The following is a 25,768-nucleotide window of genomic DNA, read 5'->3' on the forward strand; positions in this document are numbered from 1 at the left end:
TGATCGCTCAGCTTTTGAGATAGGGTCTTTGCTAAGTTGCTGAGGCTGATAGTGAACTTAAAATCCTCCTGCCACAGCCTCTGGATTGCAGGAGTATGTATGCCACCATCCCCTGTGTCTAGCACAATCTTTGCAGAGTTCTTTTAATATATTCAGCAGCAAAAATAGAAACTTAGCCCTAATGTATTTCAATTTAGAAGTGAAAATTCAAAGAAAGTCAAAAAAATGCAATTTAAGTAAGATTTATTGTGTACCTATAGTGTGCATGGACCTTTATTAGACACATTGAAATTCAGGCACAAGATAGACACAAGATCCCTGACCTTAGGTACCTTATGATCTAATTAGTATAATACAGATTAGAAACAGTAGACAGACAAGTTACATGTCAACACTTAATTGTTAAAATCAACATTAAAGGGCTGTAATTTAAGTAATCAAAAATGGCTTCTAATCCTAAAATTATTTATAAAAGGTATTTGGCGTCAGAATCCACAGCACTTCAAACAAGGTAAGTTCCACTGCAGATCAACACACAAAGATTCAAACACACTGAAACACTTGACAGCACTATGAATGACTTTTGTTATTTTGGATCTTCTGTTTCCTTCTTATTATGGTCCGAAGCCTCCGTAATACCAATTTATCAGACAGAAGCATGTCATCTTGTTGTTCTAGATAATCCAGTAAGTTTTCGGTCCATTCAAGTGCAGCTTTATGACTAATAAGTTTTTCTGGGTTCAGTTCTGCTTTTTTAGTTTTACTGGAAGGCTTTTGCTCCACAGGCTTGGCCCGGTCCTCGGCACCTTCACTGTCAGTTAGCACCTGACAGCTTGAGTCATTACTCCGAGAGTCAAACCACTGATTAATATTCTCAATGTCAACATGTTCACAGTCTTCTGTGTTCTGTAAAACTGTTGCCAAGTTAGCTGCTAAAATGGCTCCTTCATCAATGTTCATGACTGAATTTTCTTCATTACCAGGGAAAAGTTTTTTCCATGCTTTGGTTATGGTACTTGATTTTATCATGTTCCAAGCTCTTGACACTTCATAAATTGCATCCAACACTGTCAAATTCTTCCAAAACATTTTTGGGTCAATACCTTCATCCATGTATTTCTGGAGAAGTCCTGCTCGATAGTATCTTTTTACTGTGGCTAAAACTCCCTGGCTCATTGGTTGAATCAGACTTGTTACATTTGGTGGCAAATATTTCACAATTATTCTGCCATCATCTGAACTCAACAGCTCTTCATTTGGATGTGCTGGGGGAAAATCTAAAAGAAGCACTGCTTTTTCGAGAAGCCCCTTAGATTTCAAATGCTTCTGTACTTGTGGCACAAAATATCTCTCAAACCACTGTCTGAAAACAGACTTTTCTATCCATGCACCTTTTTGACTGAAGTAAGTGACCGGGAGGTTTGAAAGATCAGTTCCTTTGAATGCCCGGGGTTTTTTTGCTTTCCCCACAACACAAAGGTTAAGTTTGTGTAAACCAGTGGCATTTGCACAACACATAATAATGATTCTTTCTCTGCTTGACCTATACTCAGAAGTACTTTGCTCAGAGTCAAGAGCTAATGTCCTTGATGGAAGGCATTTCCAGAACAATCCAGTTTGATCAGCACCATAAATTTGCTCTGGCTGTAGATTCTCTCTCTCAACAAATTCCTGAAAATTACCACAAAATTCACTGGCAGCAGTTTCATCTCCTTTTAATTTTGTTCCTTTCCCAGCAGCCTTTGGAATACCATGGCGCTGCTTAAATCGAGTTAGCCAGCCAGATGATGCATTAAAATCACCTTCCATCCCCAAAGCATCAAAAAAGAACTTGGCTTGTTTTGCACAAATAGTTCCAGACACTGGAATTCCATCTGTTTTCTGTTGGTTAAACCACTCTATCATAACCCTATCAAGTTCCTCATATGTTGATGACTTCATAGATTTACGTTTGGATACCCCACTTATAGGATCTGAATTGTTAGCATAGTTTATAATCCTTTCTTTGTTCTTTTTAATATCACGAACTGTGGATTCACCAATTCCATATACCACAGAAAGTTTTTTGAAAGAGATACCTTCTTCAAGTTTCTTAATGATGTCAAGCTTGTCCTTAATTGTCAACACCACACGCTTACGTTTCCCTAACATTTTAAGTGTCTAATATTTCTGGTGATTACTGGAACAAGATAATTAACAACTTAAATTTGAATACAGAGATTACAATATGGAGCATTAAGATCCCTCCTCTGCCCTGAACTGAAGCCTTAGAGTAACCACCAATTTTCTGACTAGGTCTACAGGAATCTCTTCACTTTCATTTTAAAACAAAGTTCTTACAACAGGGAAAGTTCCAATTAACCCTACCTTCCTCTTAGTCTGAAGTCTTTTCATGAACTGCAATCTTACTGGAGGTTAGAAGTTGAACCAAAGCTACACTACAAGGTCTCTAAAACAGTCCTCTTAAACACTTAATAGTTGCCATCATTACAGAGAAGGTTTTTCCCTAAGGCACTAAGACTGAGGTTGCGGTATTTTGGGATATGTGCAAGAAAATAAACGCAATATAGGACTTGCAAACTTGACATACAGGAAAAAACAATGGGAAAACTCATTCCCTCACTGTGTTGTCTTAGTAGGGCAATGGACTATAAGAGATGCTCTTTTCCAGTCAAGGATTGCTATAGGTTACATAGGGGAGTGCTTATGAAAAATCATAGCAAGTTAAGGCGAGCTGGACATAAGAGGTGCAAATGAGGTGAAAGTGGACAAGCAGAAAACTCTGTACTTTAACTCAACACAAACTTACACCTAATGTAATTTGCTATTGGAAAGGGGAAAGGTGGGCAAGAGGTAATGCCACATGATTAAAGAAAGCATCAAAAAAACTTCATGGATAGAAATCAGGACCCAAGGTTGAGGCAGTGGGGTGGAAAGCTCGGTGAAGATGTTACAATAGTCCTGGTGAGAGATGATCCTCCATGAGCCAACAGAAGTTCCTGTGAGGGCTGTATAGGTACTCGCAGCCTCTGAAACCTAAAGGAAAATACCAAAAACATTTCTCTTTTCAGTATCGGGGTCTGTGGCAGTACCCACACCTACCCTGCAACTATGTTGAGAAAATTAACACCTCCTATCAACGTGATAGCTAAATGCGACAAATAATGCTTTTAGGCATTATCTGGGTTGACCGAGAGGGACCTCAATAGCCTACCTCCTGAAATTAAGAGGTCAGAGGGAAGCCTTGTTAGCCAGGGCCTCTCCCCGCCGCGCGAGCTCCGGAGCGCGGGACGTCTTTCCTCCCGCGGAGGGAGCCCGGATTCTGCCTGGACGCGGGCGACCAGGATGTCACCGCCGCGGCCAGCCAGCCGGTGAGCAGCCGCTTGGCGCACAGGACGCCAGTTCGCCGACTGCGGGCATCGCTCTCCGCCTGCCTGCACGGCGGCCAGCTCGTGCTGAGAGCAAATGGAGTCTCCCGAAGGAGGCTGACACCGGTGGCGCGGCGGCGGCGGCAGCGAAAGGCGAGCGTCGCTGCCGGAGCCGGAAGGCGGGGGATTAGGGAGCACGCGCGCGCCCCCGCAGGAACGTGTGTCGGCGAGAGGTGGGGCCTGGCGGGCGAGCGCGCGCGGCCCGGGGCGGGGACTCGGCGAGCGGGCGGGAGTGGGGGGCGGGACTCGGACGCCGCGCCTTCTCCGGACGCTGCGTGGGTTCGGCAAACGGTCCGGTCTTTGCGGGCTGCGGGCGGCTGGGTTGGCCAGAAGGGGGCGGTACGAGCTCGCCCTGTCTTGGCGCTTTAACCAGTGGCCAGACTCTGCGGGCGAAGCTTCCGTCTCTCGCAGCGGGAATAAAACTCGCATTCTTTGCGTTCGAGTAAGAAAGCGACGCATCATCCGGCTCTGGCAGGAGCTGTGAATAGGGGAGGGCGAGCGCACGTGGAGAGTGTTTACAAACAGCCTCCGCTACCGCCCTCCGGAAGGAGTGACAGCGCCTCCCAAAGCCCCCTCTTGGGAGCCGCGTGCCCACCTACCCCGCAGGCTGCCCGCCAGAACTGGACAAGAAGCAGCCGGAATCCTGAGGCACGGTAAGGAGAGCGGGCGCGGCTGCTGGATGAGGTCGGGTGGGCTGCCGTGGGGACAGGATTTGGGAGAGGAGCTGGAGCTTGTGCTCTGCAACACCCAACCAAACAAGCCAGGGTGGATGGAGAGCAGCGCTCGAGCTGATTGTCGTGTGTCCTTTCCCTGGTGGGTGCTCAAAGATTTAAGTCAGTCTCTGTAGAGACGGACACTTAGACCTGGCAGCAGCCGGTACACGTGTTAACCTGTGGGACGCAGCGGCGTGAATTTGCTGCAGCCCTTTACACCCGCTGTGTCTCAGTTGTAACCAGGGAATTGCATTTTGCTAAAGATTGGATTTATTGTTTCCACGGAGATACCTGCAGCGTCGCCAGAACCTTCCCTGGAGTGGGAGCGGTTGCACCTTCATCCTGCAGCACCTGTTTACGGAGGAAACGCAGTTTGCCTGCCTGTGCCCGACCCCTGGTAAAATAGTGTGAAAAGTGCAAGAGTCTTCTGTTAAGTTTTGTTTTTCCCCCCTAAACATCCGTGCGTAAGTATCGAACCTCTGCGTTAACACAAAGTAACGTAGTATCTCGTCATGTATTTGACCAGGCAACATTGTTGCTAGAATTTCGGAACTCACAGACGGAAATTCAACTGAGCATTCCTACTGCAGAAAAGAGATGTTGGTTCCCAGTCTTTTGACTCCCACGCCGAAACTGCACAATTGCCTTCTTCAGAATCCCAGCTTTACACTTTCTGGCGCGACAGAAATTCACTCATCTTCTACATCGAAAGTGAGGCTATAAGTGGCTTTTGACAAATATCTGTTTTTCCTAAAGATAGACCTCCCTTGGACTCCCCCTCCCCCAATCCGACTCCCACTTAGCTTCCAACCAACCAGTCCTATTCTGGCAATTCTCCTTGGCTATTTTGGGTAAAGTCTAACTTTATAGTAGTTTTATGTCATTTTTTTTAAAGTTTTCTTTTCCCTGCTATTTGTAAGGAGTGTGAAAGACTTTTATCTGATCACTCCTCATAAGGGAAGAGTGCTGACTTTCAGACTGCCAATCATGTGGAAATGAGGCAGCAAGCAAGCAGATGTCAGCTTCCTGGCATTCCCCTCACCCTCCAGCCTACTGGGGTCACTCTGTCCTATGATATTTAAATAAAAATAAATTCTGCCATTTATCCACATCCCCTACTATCTCTAGGGTTTAATTTTCTTTCAGATATCACATGCATATCTCTGTTTCTCCTGAATTCTGAAGCTTGCTGGTGTTTTATGACTTATAGCTCTTCCCTTTTCTTTGCCATGTATTAAGTTCCAATTTGGATACAGCCTACATCTTTTGGTCCGCAGGTCACCCCCAACATCACTTCACTTAAAGCAATTATCTTTAGCAGATTTTTCCTAAGACCTTATCTAAGGCAGTTGTGTCTTTAAAGGAGCTAGTTTCATCTGATAAACTTTCTGGGTTTTGCTAGGGGGATAGGTTGCTAATTGTGGCCAACTTAATATTAGAGTGAGGTGCAGTTAAAATGGAATGTGAAGAATGGATTCTCAAGGTGGTGAAAATACTTTGGATGATGCTGTAGTGATGGATACATGTCATAATATGTAATACGTTTGTCCAAATGCACAGAATTTAACAGGCTTAAGTTTCTCATAACTTCTAAATTTTCTGCTGAGATATATCAATGCACATACATTGTACACAGTGTTTTATCAGTGGTATTCTTCATGCAAAATAGTTTTGTAATGGAATAAGATATCTCTAGTTAGAATAAATTCTTAGTTTTAAGGGATTGCATTCTTGTTTTCCATTTTCTTTATTATTGATCCCATTTATTTGGAAGTTTTTGTTCCATGATACTGAATTACTGATTAATTACTACTAATAAGTAAAAACACGGTTTTTTATGATATTAAAATTCCATGTGTATTAAACCTATTTAATATCATCAAATAGTACATACGTGTAGCTAAAAAATTTACTGCCAATTGAAAATCAGTGGCTTGCTTTAAAAAAGAAAGTTACTATTGTCTGCTTTCAGTGACATATAATATTGAGGGGAATTTTCCAGTTAAAATATAATTTATTTTTCTTTTGGAGAGTGTGTTTGTGTTTTCAAATGAGCTGGATATGAACCATTTCTCACCAGTAAAATGAAGGCTTGTTATTTAAATTCTTTCAACTCTGAAGTTATCTTACTTTAGATTATAGAATAAAAGCCCCAAATGTTCATTTTTAATATAAAAATATTAATTTGAATGGTTAAAGGTAGGAACACTTTTCTATTTGAAAGTTTCTGGATGCAGGTCAGATTACTCATTGGAAAATCCCAGACTTTTTTTTTTTTTTTTTTTTGGCGGGGTGGGGTGGGGGAATAACTGGGATTGAACTCAGGGGCACTTAACTACTGAGCCACATATCCAGTCCTATTTTTGTATTTTATTTAGAGACAGGGTCTCAATGAGTTGTTTAGCACCTCTCTTTTGGCTAAGGCTGGCTTTGAACTTGTGATCCTCCTGTCTTAGCCTCCCAAGCCACTGGATTACAGGCATGTGCCATCCTGCCTGGTCTGGACTTGGGTTTTGTGTGTGTGTGTGTGTGTGTGTGTGTGTGTGTGTGTGTGTTTAATGTTGATAACATAATGCTATTGAAAGATAGTGAATTCTTTAGTTCTTTTTAAATTTCAACTTATTTTTAACTAACATGAAAACAAAAATTGAACATGTTAATGGGGTACCATGTGACATTTCCATACGCGTGTGTATATATTGTATAATGTTTTATTCAAATCAACTCTCTCTCCTCAAACATTTGTCCTTTCTTTCTTCTTCCCTTCTATAATGCTGAGGATCAAAGTGCTGTACCACTGAGCCATACACCCAGCCCCTATTATTTCTTTATGGTGAAAACCTTCAAAATCCTCTCCTTTAGCTTTTTAAGTTACATAGTACATAATTATTTATAGTCACCTTATTGTGCAATAGCACACCAGAATTTCTTACTTCCATATAACTAACTTAATACTCACTGATTAACCTTTCCCCATCTCTCCCTCCCACCTATTTTCTCCAGCTTCTGGTAGCCACCATCCTGCACTCAATTTCTATGAGATCAACTTTGTCCCACCTATGTGTGATATCTTATGGGACTTGCTCTTTATGCCTGGCGCGTTTGACTTAACATAACGATCTTCAGTTTCATCCAAGTTGTTGCATCTGACAGGATTTCATTCTTTTTTATAGTTGAAAATAATCTCATTATACATATATACCACATTTTCTTTTTTCATTAATCAATTGACAGACATTTCTTGGCTATTGTGAATAGTGCTACAGTGAACATGGGAGTGAAGATATCTCTTTATTTTCTTTGGTATGTATCCAGAGGTGAGGTTGCTAGATCATATGGTAGTTCTATTGTTGTTGTTTGAGAAACCTTCATACAGTTTTTCACAATAGCTATGCTAACATATTTCCACCAAGAGAGTTGAAGTTTGCCCTTTTGTTCACATCCTCAACAGCATTTATTATCTTTAGTATTTTTGATAATAGCCATCCTTACTGGAGTAAGGCAATATCTCATTGTGGTTTTGATTGACATTTTCCCCTGATGATTATTAAGCATTTTTTCATATATCTGTTGGCCATTTGTATGTGGGGTTTGTTTGTTTGTTTGTTTGGAGGTACCAGGGATTGAACCCAGGGGTGCTTAACCACTCAGAGCCATATTCCCAGCCCTTTTTATTTTTATTTTGAGATAGGGTCTTGCTAAGATGCTTAGGACCTTGCTAAATTTCTGAGGCTAGCTTTGAACTTGAGATCTTCCTGCCTTAGCTCCCAAGTCACTGGGATTACAGGCATTCCCTACTGCTTCTGCTGTATGTCTTCTTTTGAGAAATGTCTGGTTAGGTCTGTTACCTATGTTAAGTTGGGTTGTTTTTGCCATTGAATTTCCTTATATATTTTTAATATTAACATCTTCACAGATGCATAGTTTGCAAATATTTTTTCTATTCTGAAGGTTGTCTCTTCACTCTGTCCATTGTTTCCTTTGCTATGCAAAAGAAGCTTTTTAAGTTTGATGTAATCCTATTTGTCCATTTTTGCTTTTGTTTCCTGTGCTTTTGAGGTCTTGTCCAAAATACCGCTGGCCATTGCAATGTCCTAAAGCATGTTTTCTTCCAACAGTTTCATAGTTGCAGATCTCACATTTAAATTTTTAATCCATTTTTGGTTGATTTTTGTCACTGATGAGAGGTAGGGATCTAGTTTCATTCTTCTGTGTGTGGACACTCAATTTTCCTAACACCATTTATTGAAAAGACTGTTCTTTCTCCAGTGTGTATGCTTAGCTCCTTTGTCAAAAATCAGTTAACTGTAAATGTGTGGGTTTACATCTAGGTTGTTTAAGCTGTACCATTGATCTGTGTGTCACTACAGTGCTATTTGGATATTATAGCTTTGCAGTATATTTTAAAAGCAGGCAATGTAATGTTTACTGCTTTGTTTTTTTGCTAAAAATTGTTTTGGCTCTTTGGGTGTGTTGGGGTGTATTTCATACAAATTTCAGGATTCTTGTGAAGTTCTATGAAGAATGTCATTGATATTTTGATATAGATTGCATTTGATTGGTAGAATGCTTTGGAAAACATAGGATTCAGCAACATTAATTGTTCTTATTCATTATCATAGGATGTTTGTCCACTTTTGTGTCTTCTTCAATTTCTTTTATCAGTGTTTTATAATAATGTCCATTGTAGAGTTCCTTCATCTCTTTTGTTAAATTTATTCTTAGGTATTTTGTCTTATTTTTTTGTAGCATTGCCAATGGGATATCTTTTGTGATTTCTTTATCTGATAATTTCCTATTAGTATATAGCAACTAATATTTATACTTCTGATTTTTTGCATTGATTTTTTACGACTTGTAACTTTGCTATATTTATTAGTTTTGGTAAGTTTTGGAGTAGGGTGAGTCTTTGGGGTTTTCTACATCATGTCATCTGCCACAGTGTGAATTTGACTTCCTTCTTTCCAGTTTGGATGATCTTTATTTCTTTCTCTTACCTGCTCTGGCTAGGACTTCCAATACTGTATTTAATAAAAGTGGTGAGAATGGGCATTGTTGTCTTGTTCCAGATCTTCAGAGCCTTCAGATTTTGCCTATTCAGTGTAATGTGGGCTGTAGTTTATGGCTTTATTATATTGAGGTGTGTTCCTTCTGAACCTAATTGTTACACATTTTTACCATAAAGAAACATTAAAATTTATAAAAATTCCTTTTCTGTATCTATTAAGATGATCATATGGTTTTTGACCTTCATTCTCTTGATGTGGTGTGTCATGTTTTATTGATCTGCATTTGTTGAACCATTCTTGCATCCCTGGAATTATTCCCATTTGATCATGATGAATGATCTTTGTAATGTGGTGTCAGATTCTATTTGTTGGCATTTTGTTGAAAATTTTTACATTTATGTTCATGAAGGATGTTGACCTATAGTGCTCTCTTTTTTTGTCTTGTCCTTATGGGGTTTTGGTATCCGGATAATGCTGGCCTCATAGAATGTGTATAGAAGTATTTTCTTCTCTTCAACTATTTGAAATAATAAGATGTGATATAATTTTTTAAAAATATTTTGAAATTTTCTTTTCATTGTATGTGGGATGCTGTACCTTTATTTTATTTTTATGTGGTGCTAAGGATTGACCCCAGCACCTCACATGTTCTAGAAGAGCACTCTACCACTGAGCCATAATCCCAGCCTCTTCTATTTACTTTTTATTGGTTCTTTTAGTTATACATGACATTAGAATCCATTTTAACATAATTGTACAAACATGGAATATATCTTGTTCTAATTCAGACCCCAGTACCTCTCCTTCCCCTCATCTGCCTCCACCCCTTACTTCTTTCCCTTTATTGATCTTCCTGCCATTTACCCATAGTTGTTTTCTTTTTTTAATTAATTTTTTGTGGATGTACACAATGGAGAGATTCACTATGGTGTGTGTGTGTGTGTGTGTGTGTGTGTGTGTGTGTGTGTTATGTCTGATTCATTCCCCATTTTCCCTTTTCCTATCTAGTTTTTCTTTAAATGTTTGTCAGAATTCAGTAGTGAAGTCATCTGATTCTGGGCTTTTCTTTTTTTCTTTAAATTTAATTACTTGTAATGTGTTCAGGTTTTCTTTTACTTCATGATTCAATATTGGCATGGTATATATTTCCAGGAATTTGTTCCTTTCTTGTAGATTATCAAATTTGTGAGCATTTAGCTTTTTATAATAATCCCCAGTGACCATTGGTATTTCTGTGGCATCAGTTGCAAGTTCTCCCTTTTCATCTCCAATTTTGAGTATCTCTTTTTCTTAGTTATTCTAGCTAAAAATTTGTCAATTGTTTTCCTTTTTTATCTTTTTGAAGAATCAGCTCTTTTTTTCATTGATCTTTTGTTTTGGTTTTTGAATCTCTATTTCATTTATTTCTACTTAAGTCTTCATTATTTCTTTTCTTCTACTAATTTGGGCTTTAGTTTACTCTTGTTTTCTAGTGCCTTGAGATACAGCACTGTATTTATTTGAGACCTCTCTGCTTTTTTGACATAGATGTCAGTTACTGTAAACCTCCCGCTTAGTACTACTTTTCTGGTATCCCATAGGTCTTTCTGTATTGGTGTCTCCTTTTTCATTTGTTGCAATAAAGAGCTTTTAAGTTCTTGAGCTATATAGATGCCAGTAGGGAACTTTTAAACTTAATTTTGTTTTCTAGTTGGCTGGTGGTTTTAAGGTGACTAGTAGTTTAGACAAAGGTGAGAGAATGAGTTCCTAGGATGATAGGAAAGATTTTGGAGGGGATCAAAAAATGAAAATTACTTGTAGAAAAATTTTTAAAAAAATGTGTACTTGCTTCCTGGAAAACATTTTGATATAAATTGAAGAAACCAGTGAATTGACTAATTGGTGTCAGAAATGTGGGTGGGACACGTGAAATGTGGGTGGGACTCACCTTACCTTCCTAAATCTACCCAGAGCAGCCCTCAGCTCTGTCCAGGTTGGTCAGTCAGGTTAACTGAAGCCCACTGTGCCTTGGACCTCTCTTTGTCCCTCTCCTCAGAATGCTTTTGAGCTTCTTAGGCTTTTTCAGCCTGGAGAATCTTTCTCTTTTCTCAGTAATTGTCCCCCAAAGCCATGTCCCAAGTGATTATAATATTCCTAAGTTTGAAAGCCTTAGGGTTTTGTTGTTGTTTTGAGGTGGGGGCGGGGCAGGGGTTTAACTCAGAGGCACTCAACCACTAAGCTACATCTCCAGCCCTATTTTGTATTTTATTTAGACACAGGGTCTCACTGAGTTGCTTAGAGTCTTGCTGTTGCTATTGCTGAAGCTGGCTTTGAACGCACAATCCTCCTGCCTCAGCCTCCTGAGCTGCTGGGATTAGCCTTAAGTTATTGAAAGGAAAGTGAGGAACTGGGAGACAGGCGAGCAAGAAATGAAAGATGGAGACCAGGCAGAGATACACAGGCGAGTTTATTTGTCAGAGCTGACAAAAAAAGGCCATCTCTCCAAAGACAGAGGTAGGTAGGACAGGCTTGGATTTTAGGGCTTTTATGGGCCAGACTCAGGGATCAGAGCCAGGTGGGTCGAATATGGGTGATTTAAGGGTGGGATTGGTATGAGGGAGTGGTGAGCCTTACCTGGAAAGGCCTTTGGACAGGAAAATGGTCAATGTCACTTGAGATGGCTGCCCAGATGCTAAGCAAGGACCTTACAGTTACTGACAACTATTTGAATCTGAGATTTCTTTTTCAAAATGTATTCTTTTGGGAGAGAGATATCCCCACCAACCCCCTCCCCAATACTGTCCTTCTTATAAAATTGTACACAATCTTTGAGGAAAGCTATGAAATACTGAAACAAAAAGGGAAATAATTGTGTCAACGTGTATCTATAAGGTCCCTGCTTAGCATCTGAATGGACATCTTAATTGACAGCCACCATTTTAAGGAAAAAGTTTCCCTTTCCCGCCCAAGGTCATTTCTGAGAAAGGCTCACCACTCCCTTATACCAACCCAATCCTTAACTGCTTACATTAGGACCCACCTGGCTCTGATTCCTGAGCTTCCCCCATAAAAGTCCCAAGACTCAAGCCTGTTTGCCTCTCTCTCCTATAGAGAGATGGCCTTTATTTGTCAGCTCTGATAAACAAACTCTTGTGTGTATCTCTGCCTGGCCTCCATCTTTCATTTCTCACTTACCTGTCTCTCGTTCCTCTCGTTCCTTTCCCTTCTGTATCCAATGTCTTTCTTGTATTGATATAACTATATATGTATACATGCTTTTAAAAAACTGAGAACAGGAGGCTGTATTTGCCAGCTTTCCATCACTGTAATGAAACACTAGAGACAGGATATTTATGAAACAATGAAAGTTTATTTGGCTCATAGGTTTTGAAGCTCAGGTCCAAGATTGGGCAGCATTATTGGTGAGGCATCTACTGATAATGACATATGATGCTGGGCCCAGGACAGAGTAGACTGCATATCAGGAGCCAGGAAGCAGAGATGCAGGACCAGTGGAATCCCACAGCTTCTGTCAGTGACTCACTGTCAATGACCTACGGACCTCATAGGGTCTCACCTCCTGAATGTCCGTAGATCTTCTTCATACTGCAACACTGGGGACCAAACCTTTAGCATATAGGCATTTCATGGACATTCAACCTCCATACCACAGCAAAATCATAACATACAAACAACTTATACATTCCCTGACCAATAATATGTTATAAATATTGTCAATTCTCATGAACCAAATACTATAAGAAATACATCTATAGACAAAATTGGGCTTAATACAGAAGCAAGAGAGGTGTATATCTTGGAAAACAATGCATGTCTCATTAAGAGGGAATTATAAGGGATTAATTATAGGATTTGAACTTGGCTAATGTGATTTTAGGAAAGGTACAAGAAAGATGAGTCTGAGTGAGTCATGATGGCTCACGCTTCTAATCCCAGCACCTTGGGAGACTGAGGCAAGAGGATTGCCAGTTTGAGACCAGCTTCAGCAATTTATCAAGCCCCTAGGCAACCTAGTAAGAACCTGTCTCAAGGGAAAAAAAATCTATAGATAGATAGATAGATAGATAGATAGATTGCTATAAAAAAAGCAGGGGCAATTTGGGTATTGAGTATCTTAATAATTTTTATTTAGGAAGGTAGGGAGCAGAGAGATGGTAAAGCTCATTCAAAAGAAGCAGCAGTGATTCCTGCCAACTGTGAGATTGGTTATTTGTACGGTTGGACAGTTTTTCTCTCTCTCCCCCTGTTAAATTTACACTGAGGCAATATTAAGGAGTTTTTGTCTTGTCTTACCATAATTGTGGAGAGTCCTCCTCTGCTGTTGATATTTTTATGATATTTGTATATTCTTATTTAGGTTCCACAGGGTAACACCACATCTACCTTGCTCATAGCTTTCCACCCAGTTTTCAAAAGATCCACAATGAAATACAGTACAAATATTAATCACTGATAGTTTAACTTATCAGGTTAGAAAACTATCCCAGGTTCATCTGGGTAGATGTATCGTAATGTAATTCTACCTTTAGATTTTCTACTGCTTGAAGAAGTCAGTTGTTAACATGTGACTTAAATGCTTAATGTCAAAATAATTCCTTCCATGTCCCATGATTATATATCTCAAACTCAGTTTCAATTAGTCAATCAATTTTAGACAACTTTTCTTCAGTGTTTCTTCTCTCAAAAAACAAACAAACAAACAAAAAACCATACCCTATGTCGTTAGTAGTTTCTCCTTAATCCCAACTTTTCCCCACCTCAGCTCTTAACCATAACCTACTGCCTCTAGTCCACACCTTTCCTATAAATGGGATCATGTCCTTCACTTCATGTCCTTCAGTGTTCTGCATGTGGTAGCACTTATCAGAATGTCATTCCTTTTACTCCAAACAATATCCCATTATATGGATATATCACATTTTATTTACCCTTTGATCATGGCCAGGCATTTGAGATCATTTTCACTGTTTGGCTATGAACATTCACGTACAGGTCTTTGTGTGGACATATATTTTCATTCCTCTTGAGTATAAAACTGGGATTGGCATTTCTGGATCATATGAGAACTCTGTGTTTAACTGTTTTGTTGTTGGTTTTGTTGTTGTAGTTATTGTTTTTCTGTGCTGGGAATTGAATCCAGAGCCTTGTGTAGGCTAAGCACATGTGTTATCACTGAGATACATCCCCAGCCCCTATGTTTAATCTTTTGAGGAATTATTTTTCTAAAGCAGCTAGTTGCATTTTATATTTTTACAAACCATATATGATGGTTCCATTTCTCTAAATTCTCATAAGCACTGTGAAAATTATAGCCATCCTAGTGGTTATAAAGAAGTCTCTCATTTTTGTTTTGATTTTCATGTTTCTGATAGCTAATGATATTGAATATTATGTGCTAACTATTTGCATATTTTGGAGAAATGTCTATTTAGATCCTTTGCCCTCTTTTTAAAATATTTGGGTTTTACTAGGGTTATAGTGTTAAGGTGAGGTACAAGAAATAATTTTCTGAGGAGTATCTCTTCATTTAGCCCAACTGATATTGAAGAAATTGTCCATGATATCCTTACTCTGTCACCTTGTGATAAGTGCTAGTTATATTTAATGTCAGGGAAAATATTTCTAGATGGAATTTTATTTTGTTTTATCTAACACAGGAACTAAACACAATCCATTATAGCATTGACCTGCACAAGCTTAATTTTGTGTTTCTTCTATGACCAATTAATTTCTATTACTTTTATTATCAATTGGGTTCTATATTAATTTTTATTGTTTTAATGGTAGCTCTATTTTATACTTTCCTCATCCATTGTTGAACCTAGTTATGGTAAAAAGTGAAATTAGAGATTCAACAGTCAGTGCATCTTAGAGATGTACCTTATAGGTTGTGGAAACATAGTCTTTGTTTTGTACTACTGACTGCCATCTACTAACTATGGACCTTAGGCTGCTTATATAAAACCTTTTGTATCTAGAAAATGAGAACAAAAATTAGACTGGTTTCATTGGTATTTTGTTGTAAGGATGAAATAAAATGTTATATATAAATTGCTATGCACAATTCCCAATAATAAGCAAATAATAATAAGTAAATACTACCTAAATTTGTTATTTCCCATATCTTTTGATGGGAGGGAAATGCTAATTCTCTCAACCTCCCAAGAAAAGGATATTTGAAAAGGATATTAGCTAAAAGACAAATGTAATGGGAAAGGCCTAGTTTATACACACATAACAATATTGTATAATGTTTGCAAGAGAGGTTTTATATATATATATAAAAGGCAGGAAGAAATTACATACCTGTATTGGATTAACAAAATAAAAATTTCAATAGACAATCCTGAATTGGTCTGGTGAATCTCCTTATAAGATATATATAAGATATATATAATAAGATATATAAATTAATAAATAAATAAAATAAAGGTTCATCAACAACTAAAAAATATTAAAAAAAGAATATTTTCTGTTGCCCCTAACCAACTTTTGGTTTGTTTTTGTTATATATATATTAGTTGTTAATAGACCTTTATTTTATTTATTTATATGTCGTGCTGAGAATCCAACCCAGTGCCTCACACATGCCAGGCAAGTGTACTACCACTGAGCCCCAGCCCCAGCCTCTTGTTTTTGTTTTGATTTTGATTTTGCAAAAGAAACTGTTTCTGTTTTTTTTTTTTTTTCTTCTGGACAGAAGTCTTGGTTTTCTTTTTAAATTAAAAATATAAAAATACAATCTGCATTATTCATATGGACTTGCAGGCCCTGTGCCTGCCAAAAAAAAAAATTTAAAACAACAATATTTTTGTTTTGCTTTTTGCCATACTGGGATTTGAACCCAGAGGGCTTTGTACATGCTAAGCATGCACTCTACCACTGGGCTACATCCATGGATATAAACTGGACTGGGTTCTTAAAGCTTTTTAATTTGTTTTTGCATGAAAAATTGATTGGTTTCTTGTTTAAAAGAAAAGTTAAAAGTAATTGCCTCAAGAATTTTAATTTAACCTTTATTCAGAAGTAAGGCTTAGAAGAATTCAGGGAAATGATCCTGGTTAAAAACAAAAGGTTAAGGGGCTGGGGGTGTGGCTCAAGTGGTAGCGCATTCGCCTGGCATGTGTGCAGCCCGGGTTCGATCCTCAGCACCACATACCAACAAAGATGTTGTGTCCGCCGAGAACTAAAAAAATAAATATTAAAAATAAATATTAAAAATTCTCTCTCTCTCCCTCTCTCTCTCACACACACTCTCTCTTAAAAAAAAAAAAAAAGGTTAAAACCAAGGACCCAGATGTTAAGGGCTGTAGACAGACATCAACTTTCCATCAACACTGTATTCCTACTTCTTTCTTCTTTGACTGATTTCCCTTTATACATTTATTCTTCTTGACTGTTGTTTTTCAGATCTCTGAACTTCTTTCTCAAAAATCCCTTTCAAATTCTATTCATGGTCACATTTTCAACTCTTCCTTTTGTCACTAAGGTAATCCATATTTCTTATCCTAACTTTTAAATGAATTCATAAAGTATTTCTGTGAGCAGTGCAGATTTATCACCTCATTTAATGCATGAACTGTACAAATGTGTATAGTTAAGGACACAAATGTGTATAGTTAAGGAGCTAACAAGGAATACCCAAAAGAATGAGATATTGCATTGCCCTGCCCTTTAAGGTATTTGAAATCTAGAATATAGGTTTTCAAACTGGTGGAAATGTACTAGTTCTTTAAACCAGGACCATATGCACATAGAGGAGTGAGGTCAGGCGTGAATGCTAGTAACAGTGGTATTGGACATCAAAGTATGTTTGAATTCCTTGAGGACAAAATGCAGACAGGTACATTTCTGGTAAATAGGAAATCATGGGTAAAGGTTCAAAATGAGAAAATGTATACCTTATTTAATTTGTGGGACAAGGGAATTCCTATTTCTGATTTAGTAAATTACTCCAAACTTGGTGATTTAGAACAACACAACTTTGGGGCTGGAGCTGTAGCCCAGTGGCAGAGTGCTTGCCTCGAACATGTGAGGCACTGGGTTTGATCCTCAGCACCACATAAAAGTAAACAAAATAAAGGTGTGTTGTCCATCTACAACTATAAAAAAAAAAAAAACACAACTGTATCACTTTTATGCTTGTGGAGGTCAGAATCTGAAATCGGTTTCATTTGAACTTAAAATCTGTCTTGATGCTAGGGGAGTCTTTTCCTTTTCCAGCTTTTTTTAGAGGTTATGTGTATTCCTTGACTCACATCCTCTTCCTCCATCTTTAAGCCAGCCACATTGCATTTTCAAATCTCTATGAACAGATCACTGTTTCCAAGGTCAAATCTCTTTAGCCTCTGACTCTCCTGCCTTTTCTATGGTCTCATCATATTAGACTGGACCAAGATAATGCCGGAACTGTTCCCCACTTTAAGATCCTTAATTTAATAATTTCTGCAGAGTCTCTTTTGCCATGAAAAGAAACATATTCACAAATTTCTGGGGGAAATTTAAGGTATATAATGGAGAAAATACAGGTATGTGTTTAAATTTGGAAAAAGCCATGCTAAGGACTTTGGGATTTAATCTGTAAACAAGCAGTTTTTTTAGTCTTCAAAAGGTTAAAATGTATGATTATGTCAAAATGAACCCAACTATTATGTTTAACTATAATTCACTAATAAGTGCATAAAAAGGGTTTTAAAAGATTAAGATGGATTCTCCCTTTAGGCACATACTCTGAAAATTGAAATACAATTACATGAGTGGTCACAGACTCTCTGAAACTTATACAGGGAGCCCACAGGCATAAAAAGAATGTAAAGGAAAGTGGCATAATCAAATCAATTTCAGAAATGGAATGGTGTAGTTGTACCAAAGGAACACTGGTGTGGTCCTGAACTTTTTAAATGGTGGTGACTATAAGGGAAGTGGATTTTAAAAACTTTTCAGAGGTAGAATAAATAGGAAGTAGTGATTTTATGGGGAGGAGTTAAAGAAGCCGGAGGGAACCATAGCAGCCTTTCAGGAGATATAGATGAAAACCATCATAATATGCACTCCCTGATGAAATTGTTCCCGCACTGTCTGATTTCTAGAGTCTGCCTAAAACTAAGTGCAACTTTCTGCTCAAACATGTGAATTCCTTCTATTAGTAGGGCAACTCTGGGGAAATAACGAAAGCTATTTTCAAAAGAAAATCCCTCTAGTCTCTTGTATACTAGGCCAGAGGTTCAGGTGATCATCACAGGAATATTGCTTTCTGTTCCCGAGTCAACTCTCTTGCCTACTTCTTGGGGGGCATTGAGTTCTAATTCTGTCCCTGTGTAAAGACTGGCAAGGTAGTTCTGCTTTGGCTTCCAGGTGAAGGTGCCAGCCTCAGCCCAGTGACATGCAGAAGTTAAGGTAGAGGGATGAATAGGGCTGGAGAAGTGGGAGGCAAGCTGCTGAGAAGTGCAGCTCAAGAGCAGGCCTTAATAATCACCATGGAATTGTGCTATCTAAACCATGATTTGTATCAAAGAACAATGTACCTGAAATAAGAAGATAGAATGAAATGTATGCGTTATTTGTATTTTTATTTTTTAAAATATTTTTAAGTCGTTGATAGGTCTCTATCTATCTATCTATTTATATATATGTGGTGCTGAGAATCAAACCCAGTGCCTCACACATGCCAGGCAAGTATGCTACCACTGAGCCCTAGCCCCAGCCCTTATTTGTTATTTTAGTAGGGCAAGATATGATGGTTGGGCAGGTTTTTCTGAGCAGAGCATACTATTGATTTTATGTAGGTATTTTTTAGTTTTTTGTTTTGTTTGTCGGTTTGGTTTTCTCTTTTTTTTGGAGGGGGTAAGAGTTGGTGAATTTTCAAGTGTGTAAATGAACTGAGACCATCCAGAGAACAGTTACTTAAATGAGATGGCTGTTGATTGGTTAGCATTCAGATACAGTTTAAAATAGGGTGAGCTGTCTTGATTGGCCACAGTGAAGGTATGTCACTAATGGTGGGCTTGCAAAAGTCAGAATACTGTGGCAAGTTGCAGATTGATTGAACAAGTTCAAAATTAGTTATGTTGCAAATTTTGTTGTAAGGGGTACAGAATAATTGATCTTTCCCTAGGACAAAGAGCAAGGGAAGGGGGATTGTGTGTGTGTGTGGTGTATGGTGTGTTTCCCTCAAGAAGGATGGTGATATATCTAGACTTCAGAACACAGATTAGACCATCAGATTATCAACTGACCAATTTCAGACAAGACCCTCAGAAAATAATTAGGAGAAGGTAAAACCAAGCCCATCCTCAGGTAATGGGGCAATGGTATCAAAACCAAGACCTATTTCCTATCTTTCATCTGACATACATCTCTGTGTGTATATGAGGAATCTCATGGCGAACAGTGTTACTCAATAGCCTAGACCAACGATCAAAAACTCTCTCTATGAAAGTCAGAGAGTAAATATTTTAGGCTTAGTAGGTCTGTTACAGCTACTGAGCTGCATTTGTAGGTGCCAGGCAGCCCTACACATGTCAATAAGTAGACGTGGCCAGATTCTGGCTAGGATAGCTTAGTTTGACTCATGGACAAGTTTGCTGATCTCTGGTCTAGAATAAGTAAGCTTTCAGGTGCATATACTTTCAGGGTTCAAAAACTCAATATGTTTCAACCCTTCTGGCTGGTCAAGATAACCTAGTCTTTTTAGTTCCTTCCAATAAGATATGTTCCACAGTTTCCCCAAGTCAGATGGTGATTTGAGTGACAATATCCTAGGGATGGGACTTCAATTGTGAAGTTACTTGGACTCCTTTTTCCAGGGTGCCAGGGGACTTTTTTGAAAACTAGAACATTCTTTGTCTTGCCACGGTATTTTAGGCTATTCAGAAAACCTCTTAAAAAATTCATTTACTCGAGCCGGTGTTGTGGCTCAGTGGTAGAGTGCTTGCCTAGAACGTGCGAGGCCCTGGGTTTGACCCTCAGCACCATATAAAAATGAATAAAATAAAGGTATTGTGTCCAACTACAACTAAAAAATAAATATTAAAAAAATTCATTTACTCCTTTCTGAGGCAAAGGTAATGCTCATATTTTATGTCATCAAATTTCTTGGCTGTGGCTAATAACTCTTAAGTGTCTTTGTACATCAGTGTTTAAGAATATATGGCAGCTAAGAGAGCTTTCTGAACTCTAATCATCTGTGTCCATTTTGGGACCAGGAAAAAATAATATTTTAGTCTCTAATTTCAGATGTGTTCCACGGAGAAACAAACATTATTGGAAGTACAGAGAGTCTTTAGTTTGTTTAATAGCCTATGTATGGTTTGTTTCAGAAAATGGAATCTAGTCGTCACAATAAAGAATAAGGATAAAAATTTGTTAGGCAGAGGACTGCTTTTACCTTATGATGGTACAAGAAGTTGTGAAAGTTAGGACAAGCTTTTTTGTTTAATCCTATTGTGATAGTTCAGATGTGCGGTGTTCCCCAAAAACTCACATATAAGACAATGCAAGAAGGTTTGGAAGAGAAATGATTCAATTATAGCCTTAACCTAATCAGTGTATTAATCCCTGTTGGGATTAACTGAGTGGGGGTTGGAGGCAGATGGGGTGTGGCTGGAGGAAGTGGTTAACTGGGGGCTGGGCTTTGGGATATATATTTGTATCTGGAGAGTGTAGACTCTCTCTGTCTCTGCTCTCTCATCACTATGTGAGCTGCTTCCCTCTGCCACACTCTTCCTCCATGATGTTCTGCCTCACCTGGATCCCCGAGGAGTGAAACCAGTCTTCTATGAACTAAGACTCTGAAACCATGAGCCCTCAAATAAAACTTTCCTCCTTTACAGTTGTTCTGGTTGGGTCTTTTAGTCACAGCAACAACAACAACAACAACAAAAAAGCTGACTAAAACACCTGTGTCATCCTATATCATAACCGCCATAGAAGAAATAAGATGTGTGTATACTTTTTAGAAACAGTGACAAGATGTGTGATTTTTTTGTTGTTGTTGTTATGTTTCTACTCATAGAACATTTCTGACACTGAATGCCTGGGGTTTCTCCCCACACCAACCAATTCTCCAGTACCTGCTGGGTGTCCTACAATTCAATTAAATTCTAACACTGTCTACCTAGAGTTTGTGTCAAATCCCACAAGTTAAGGGCTCAATTTCATATGACTTCCTGCTGCAGATGCCACTTCCAAGTCCTGGGTCATCTTGTACTTCTGACCAACCAGCTATGAACTGGCTGTTCTCGCGACCCCATCCTTGGGTTTGGTAATCTGCCCTAATGGCTCATGTAATTCAGGAAAACAATTTAATTACAATTACTGATCTGTCATTGTGGAGAGCAAGCTGTGTCCTGCTGTGAATGTCACTCCATGGGAATAGTAGTTCTCAGGCTATGCCTAAACCTGTTACTGCAAAAGCAGTACATTTCCATGAGATACTCCATTTTGAGTTTAAGTGCTGAGATAAAATGATCTACACCTTGTTTACACCAATACGTAGCCACCATCGGCCAGTACAACCATAAGGCACAATCTGACAAATATCATGCTAATAAAAATGACCACCTGTGAACTTATCGAATTAATTGGAAGCCCATGGATACATGGGTATAATCAAACTCACAGGAAAAAAGGAGGCCCATGAACTTATCAAGCACATCAAACCACTGAATGAAACAGTCCCCTCATCCGTGAACCATCGAAGGAAGAGGACCCTGAACACAGTACACACTCCATTACCTGATCACTCACTCATCGTGAGCCATTCCTAGGAAAATTACCACAGTGATAAACCTCTGAATCTCTCCCCAGGCTTCAGTAGTCTTCCTGCCCATGATGACCACTCATGGCCCATTCCAACCTAACACTGTGAAACTTTACAGAACTTGGCCTAGACTAATTTCTTGTACTTTGACAGGTCTGCTCCCTGAACAAATTCTTTGGCTGGTTCAAAAACTTATCTGACCACCTACAGTGACTCTGTGTTTGCATCTGCTCTCTGTCTTTGCGCAGTTCAAACTTTTCACTACTGTAGCACCTTACCCCTGTCTTAGCCTTTCTATAAAATATATATGCTATAAATATAAATAATTTATAAAATGATATAAAAACAATATATAAATATTTATGTTACATGTATAAATAATTTATATACAAGTGATGTATATATAAATATAAATGTGTATAGTGGGTTGCATGACTTGAGTATTATAGATATTAGAAATTAAGTTAGGAATAAAAGAACTTGTGATTGCCTGGCTTATGACTACCAGGTGGCCTACAAGTATTCAGAGATCTACCTCCCACGAAAGTGGTGCAGCCTGTTAATTTATTGTTGCTCAATAAATTCTGACGTTATGGAAAGACACAAACGCGTTTGGTCTATGTTAATGGCCTAGATTGCTCATGACCATTATGAAGGATCCAACTCAGAAACAGGAAAATACAAGAGATGCCTAGGGCAAGGAAAATAGGGTGGGGGCCTGAGGCTCCCATACTTTGTTCTGGCACTCCACTCTCTTAGCACCTCTAGGTGTTTACCAACCTAGAAGGACTCCAAACCCCTTTTGGGGGGGATCTTTCTAGAGCAGTCCTTATGTAGGCCTGATTGATTCAATCACTGGCATTTGTGATTAACTCAGTCCCCCGCTTCCACTGAGGTCAAGGAAGGGGCTAAAAGTTCCAACCCTGTTAATTATGCCTCAAAACTATCCTGAAAGCATGTTGCCCTAGTCACCATCCCCAAACTGTCTTGGGCATATAAAAGACCTGTTATCAACTCTAGAAATTGTAAGCATCACAGGAGCGCTTGTATGAGGAGCTGAGGACCAAGACCAAATATTAAAAAAATGCCTCGGTCTCCCTATCACTTGGGTTTTAGGAGCTTTGAGTCAGAAGTCTACATTTAAGGCTAAATATGTATTTCTTATATCACAGCATCATGTTCTAACCTTACTGGTTTTTTTTTTAATTCATCATAAAGAATTGTAAAGGAGAGTAGTAAAGTTTTGAAAAAGATGGACAATGACAGAGGGCTATCTTTATCAGATATGTAGTGAATTATAATGGTAATTATTAAAATATTAAGGATATGAAAGGAGGTAAAATATATATTAGCCTGAAAAAGATCTTGGGGTATGCATGTGTGTATGTAGGTACGGTATGTGTATATGAATTTAAGATACAGTGAGGATAGTATCACAAATGGGAATGGAAAATTTGTTCAATAAATGGGTTTGTATCATTTGTTAGTTTATCAGGGTGAAGACAAATGTGTGTGTATGTGTGAATATACACACATATGTGGGGGGAGAGAGAGAGAGAAGGAGAGAGGTACCTATACATCTGTATATATAGACAGTGTGTATTTGAGAGTTTTATTTCTCTGTCGTGGAAGAGTCCTATTGGTCTAGGCTTGCAAGGCAGCTGTACTTTCAAGATTATTCAAGGATCTGGGTTCCTTCATTTACTCTGTCATCCCCTCAGACATTGTCCCTTTTCTCCGTGGTAAGCAAGGTTTCTGTTTATAGTGAAGTGAAAGAGGAAATGTGGAGCAAGGCATTTTCTATTAAGCATGCAACATGAGTTGCACATACCTATCTATTCACATTCTGTTAATGAGTACATGGTCACATGACCATATCTTCATATATGAGAGATTGAGAACTGGACCACCATTGGCTCAGACACAATAAAGAAGGAGAAGAGAATCTAGTATTATCATAGAGATTGGATTCTGGGGACTATTAGCAGGTCTGGGTCACAGGAGTTACGTGAAAAGTAAAATACCAATTTAGATCTTATTTATCTATTTTTCAAAATAAATTCCAAGTCCACATATAATTAAATTATATAATAAGCATTCAAAAATGTTGATTTTTATTACCACTTTCCAGGTACTATTCTAAGTGTTTTTTAATGAATTTTATATTATTATTATTATTGGTACCAGGGATTGAATCCAGAGGCACTTTCCCACTGAGCCATATCCCCAGCCCTTTTTTATATTTTACTTAGAAACAGGGTCTTGCTGAATTGCTTAGGGCTTCTTTAAGTTGCTGAGGCTGGTTTTAAACTCACAATCTGTCTGCCTCAGGCTCCCAAGCCACTGAGATTACAGGCATGCATCATCATGCCCAGCTAATGAATTTTATTATTTAATCCATACAATGACCCTATAAAAAAAGACTACAGCCAATAAGACTCCAGTTGAGAATGGATAAAGAAAACAGACCAAAGACAGTTCACAGAATAGAAAATACAAATGGCAATTTAATTTTACTGATAATAAGAGGAAATATAAGTTTTAAAATGAGAAGTCATTTTCACTTATTAAACTGGAAAATATTTCATAAAATCTTCAAATTTGGGTTGGATGGGCTAAAAAATATAGACACCCAAAGCCCATGTATGTAAAGAACCTTAAACACATGACCCATGAAATTCTCTGGGATCCAGAAATTTCATTTTCAGAAATTTTACCAGAGAATAAAAAAATCAAAAAATATGTAAATGTCTAGAGATGGGAGAATGAACTACAGAAGCTGCTATATATGCCATATGTAATATCACATGTGACTTAATTTGTTAATAGTGTTATTAACAAGCTGAGAACATGCCTCTGATATAACATTAAGTAAAAAAATTGGGATATAAAATTTTCTTAAGTGAGATTTAAAGTATGGTTTTTTTGACAAAGAAAATATACTGCAAATACCTATGTGACCTATTGATGGATGTCTCTGTTTCTCTTTCACTTCCTCTGCTTCTTAATAAAGCAGCACATCTGTATAGGGGAGGAAATAACATCTTCTCCTCACCTACCCTAGGTCCACAGCCTAAGCCTCTGTAACCAAAGACAGATTGTTAAGAGAAAGGCATTCAAATTCATTTAATAAACTTTGTGACCTGGGAGTCTTCAGAAGGAAACAAAGACCCAAAGAAATTGTTTCTTTTACATTAGGTTTGGTGTGTGCTTTTACATTAGGTTTGATGAAGAGTAGGCAGTGTGGAGAAATATAAAATGACAAAGGGGACATAACCTACTGGTTATAAACTAAGGGAAATTTAGCAAGGCCTGTCGGCTGAGGTTCTTCTCCCTGAATGCTTAATTTTCAGAGATAAGAGTGATCTTTTCCTCTGGGAGTAGGAAGGATGTCTCTCACATGAAGGTGGTCCTGTGACCTGCTACAGGAAGAAGGGCAAGGGAACAGGAGAACAGTTTTCCTGGCCCTGTGGTTCCCTGAATCTTTTCAGTTTAAAATATTCAATATGCCAGAGTACCATATTCTGGGAGAATATGTCCTGAGCACCACCATAAGCATTTACTAATTATAAAAGGTTATTAGTTTTTTTTCTTCCCACCCTACATTGTACTATCCCATGAGAGAAGGTACTACATCCTTCTATTCAACATTGGTACGGCATATAGCAGTGTCTGGTCAATATAGGTAAAGAATATTATTAGGTGATGTTGCATGATGGCCCTCAGGGGACCTAATTTTTAGAGCTTAATTTTCACAATGAAGTGGCAATACTTATCAAAAAATTAAGACAAAATTTTAAAACTTCAGGAATCAGTCCAGTTTTCTGATGGGTGAATGGCAAGCATAAGATAAAATCT

General features: G+C 38.4%; 2 protein-coding genes across 2 annotated transcripts; both read right to left on the reverse strand.

The window, feature by feature from the left end:
* Positions 1-228: 228 nt before the first annotated feature.
* LOC308654717 (uncharacterized protein) lies at positions 229-3,887 on the reverse strand (the record flags this gene model as incomplete). The annotated part of the gene is made up of 2 exons (XM_081304378.1): positions 229-3,036; positions 3,215-3,887. 2 exons carry the CDS (start codon positions 3,885-3,887, stop codon positions 2,951-2,953), a joined length of 759 nt encoding a protein of 252 aa, XP_081160504.1. The 3' UTR covers positions 229-2,950.
* TIGD2 (tigger transposable element derived 2) lies at positions 571-2,151 on the reverse strand (the record flags this gene model as incomplete). The annotated part of the gene is made up of 1 exon (XM_081304377.1): positions 571-2,151. The coding sequence occupies one exon, from the start codon at positions 2,149-2,151 to the stop codon at positions 571-573; it is 1,581 nt and encodes a 526-aa protein (XP_081160503.1).
* Positions 3,888-25,768: the final 21,881 nt, after the last annotated feature.

Source organism: Spermophilus citellus (genome assembly GCF_964194105.1).
Source record: "Spermophilus citellus genome assembly, chromosome: 8".
Classification (NCBI taxonomy): Eukaryota; Metazoa; Chordata; class Mammalia; order Rodentia; family Sciuridae; genus Spermophilus; species Spermophilus citellus.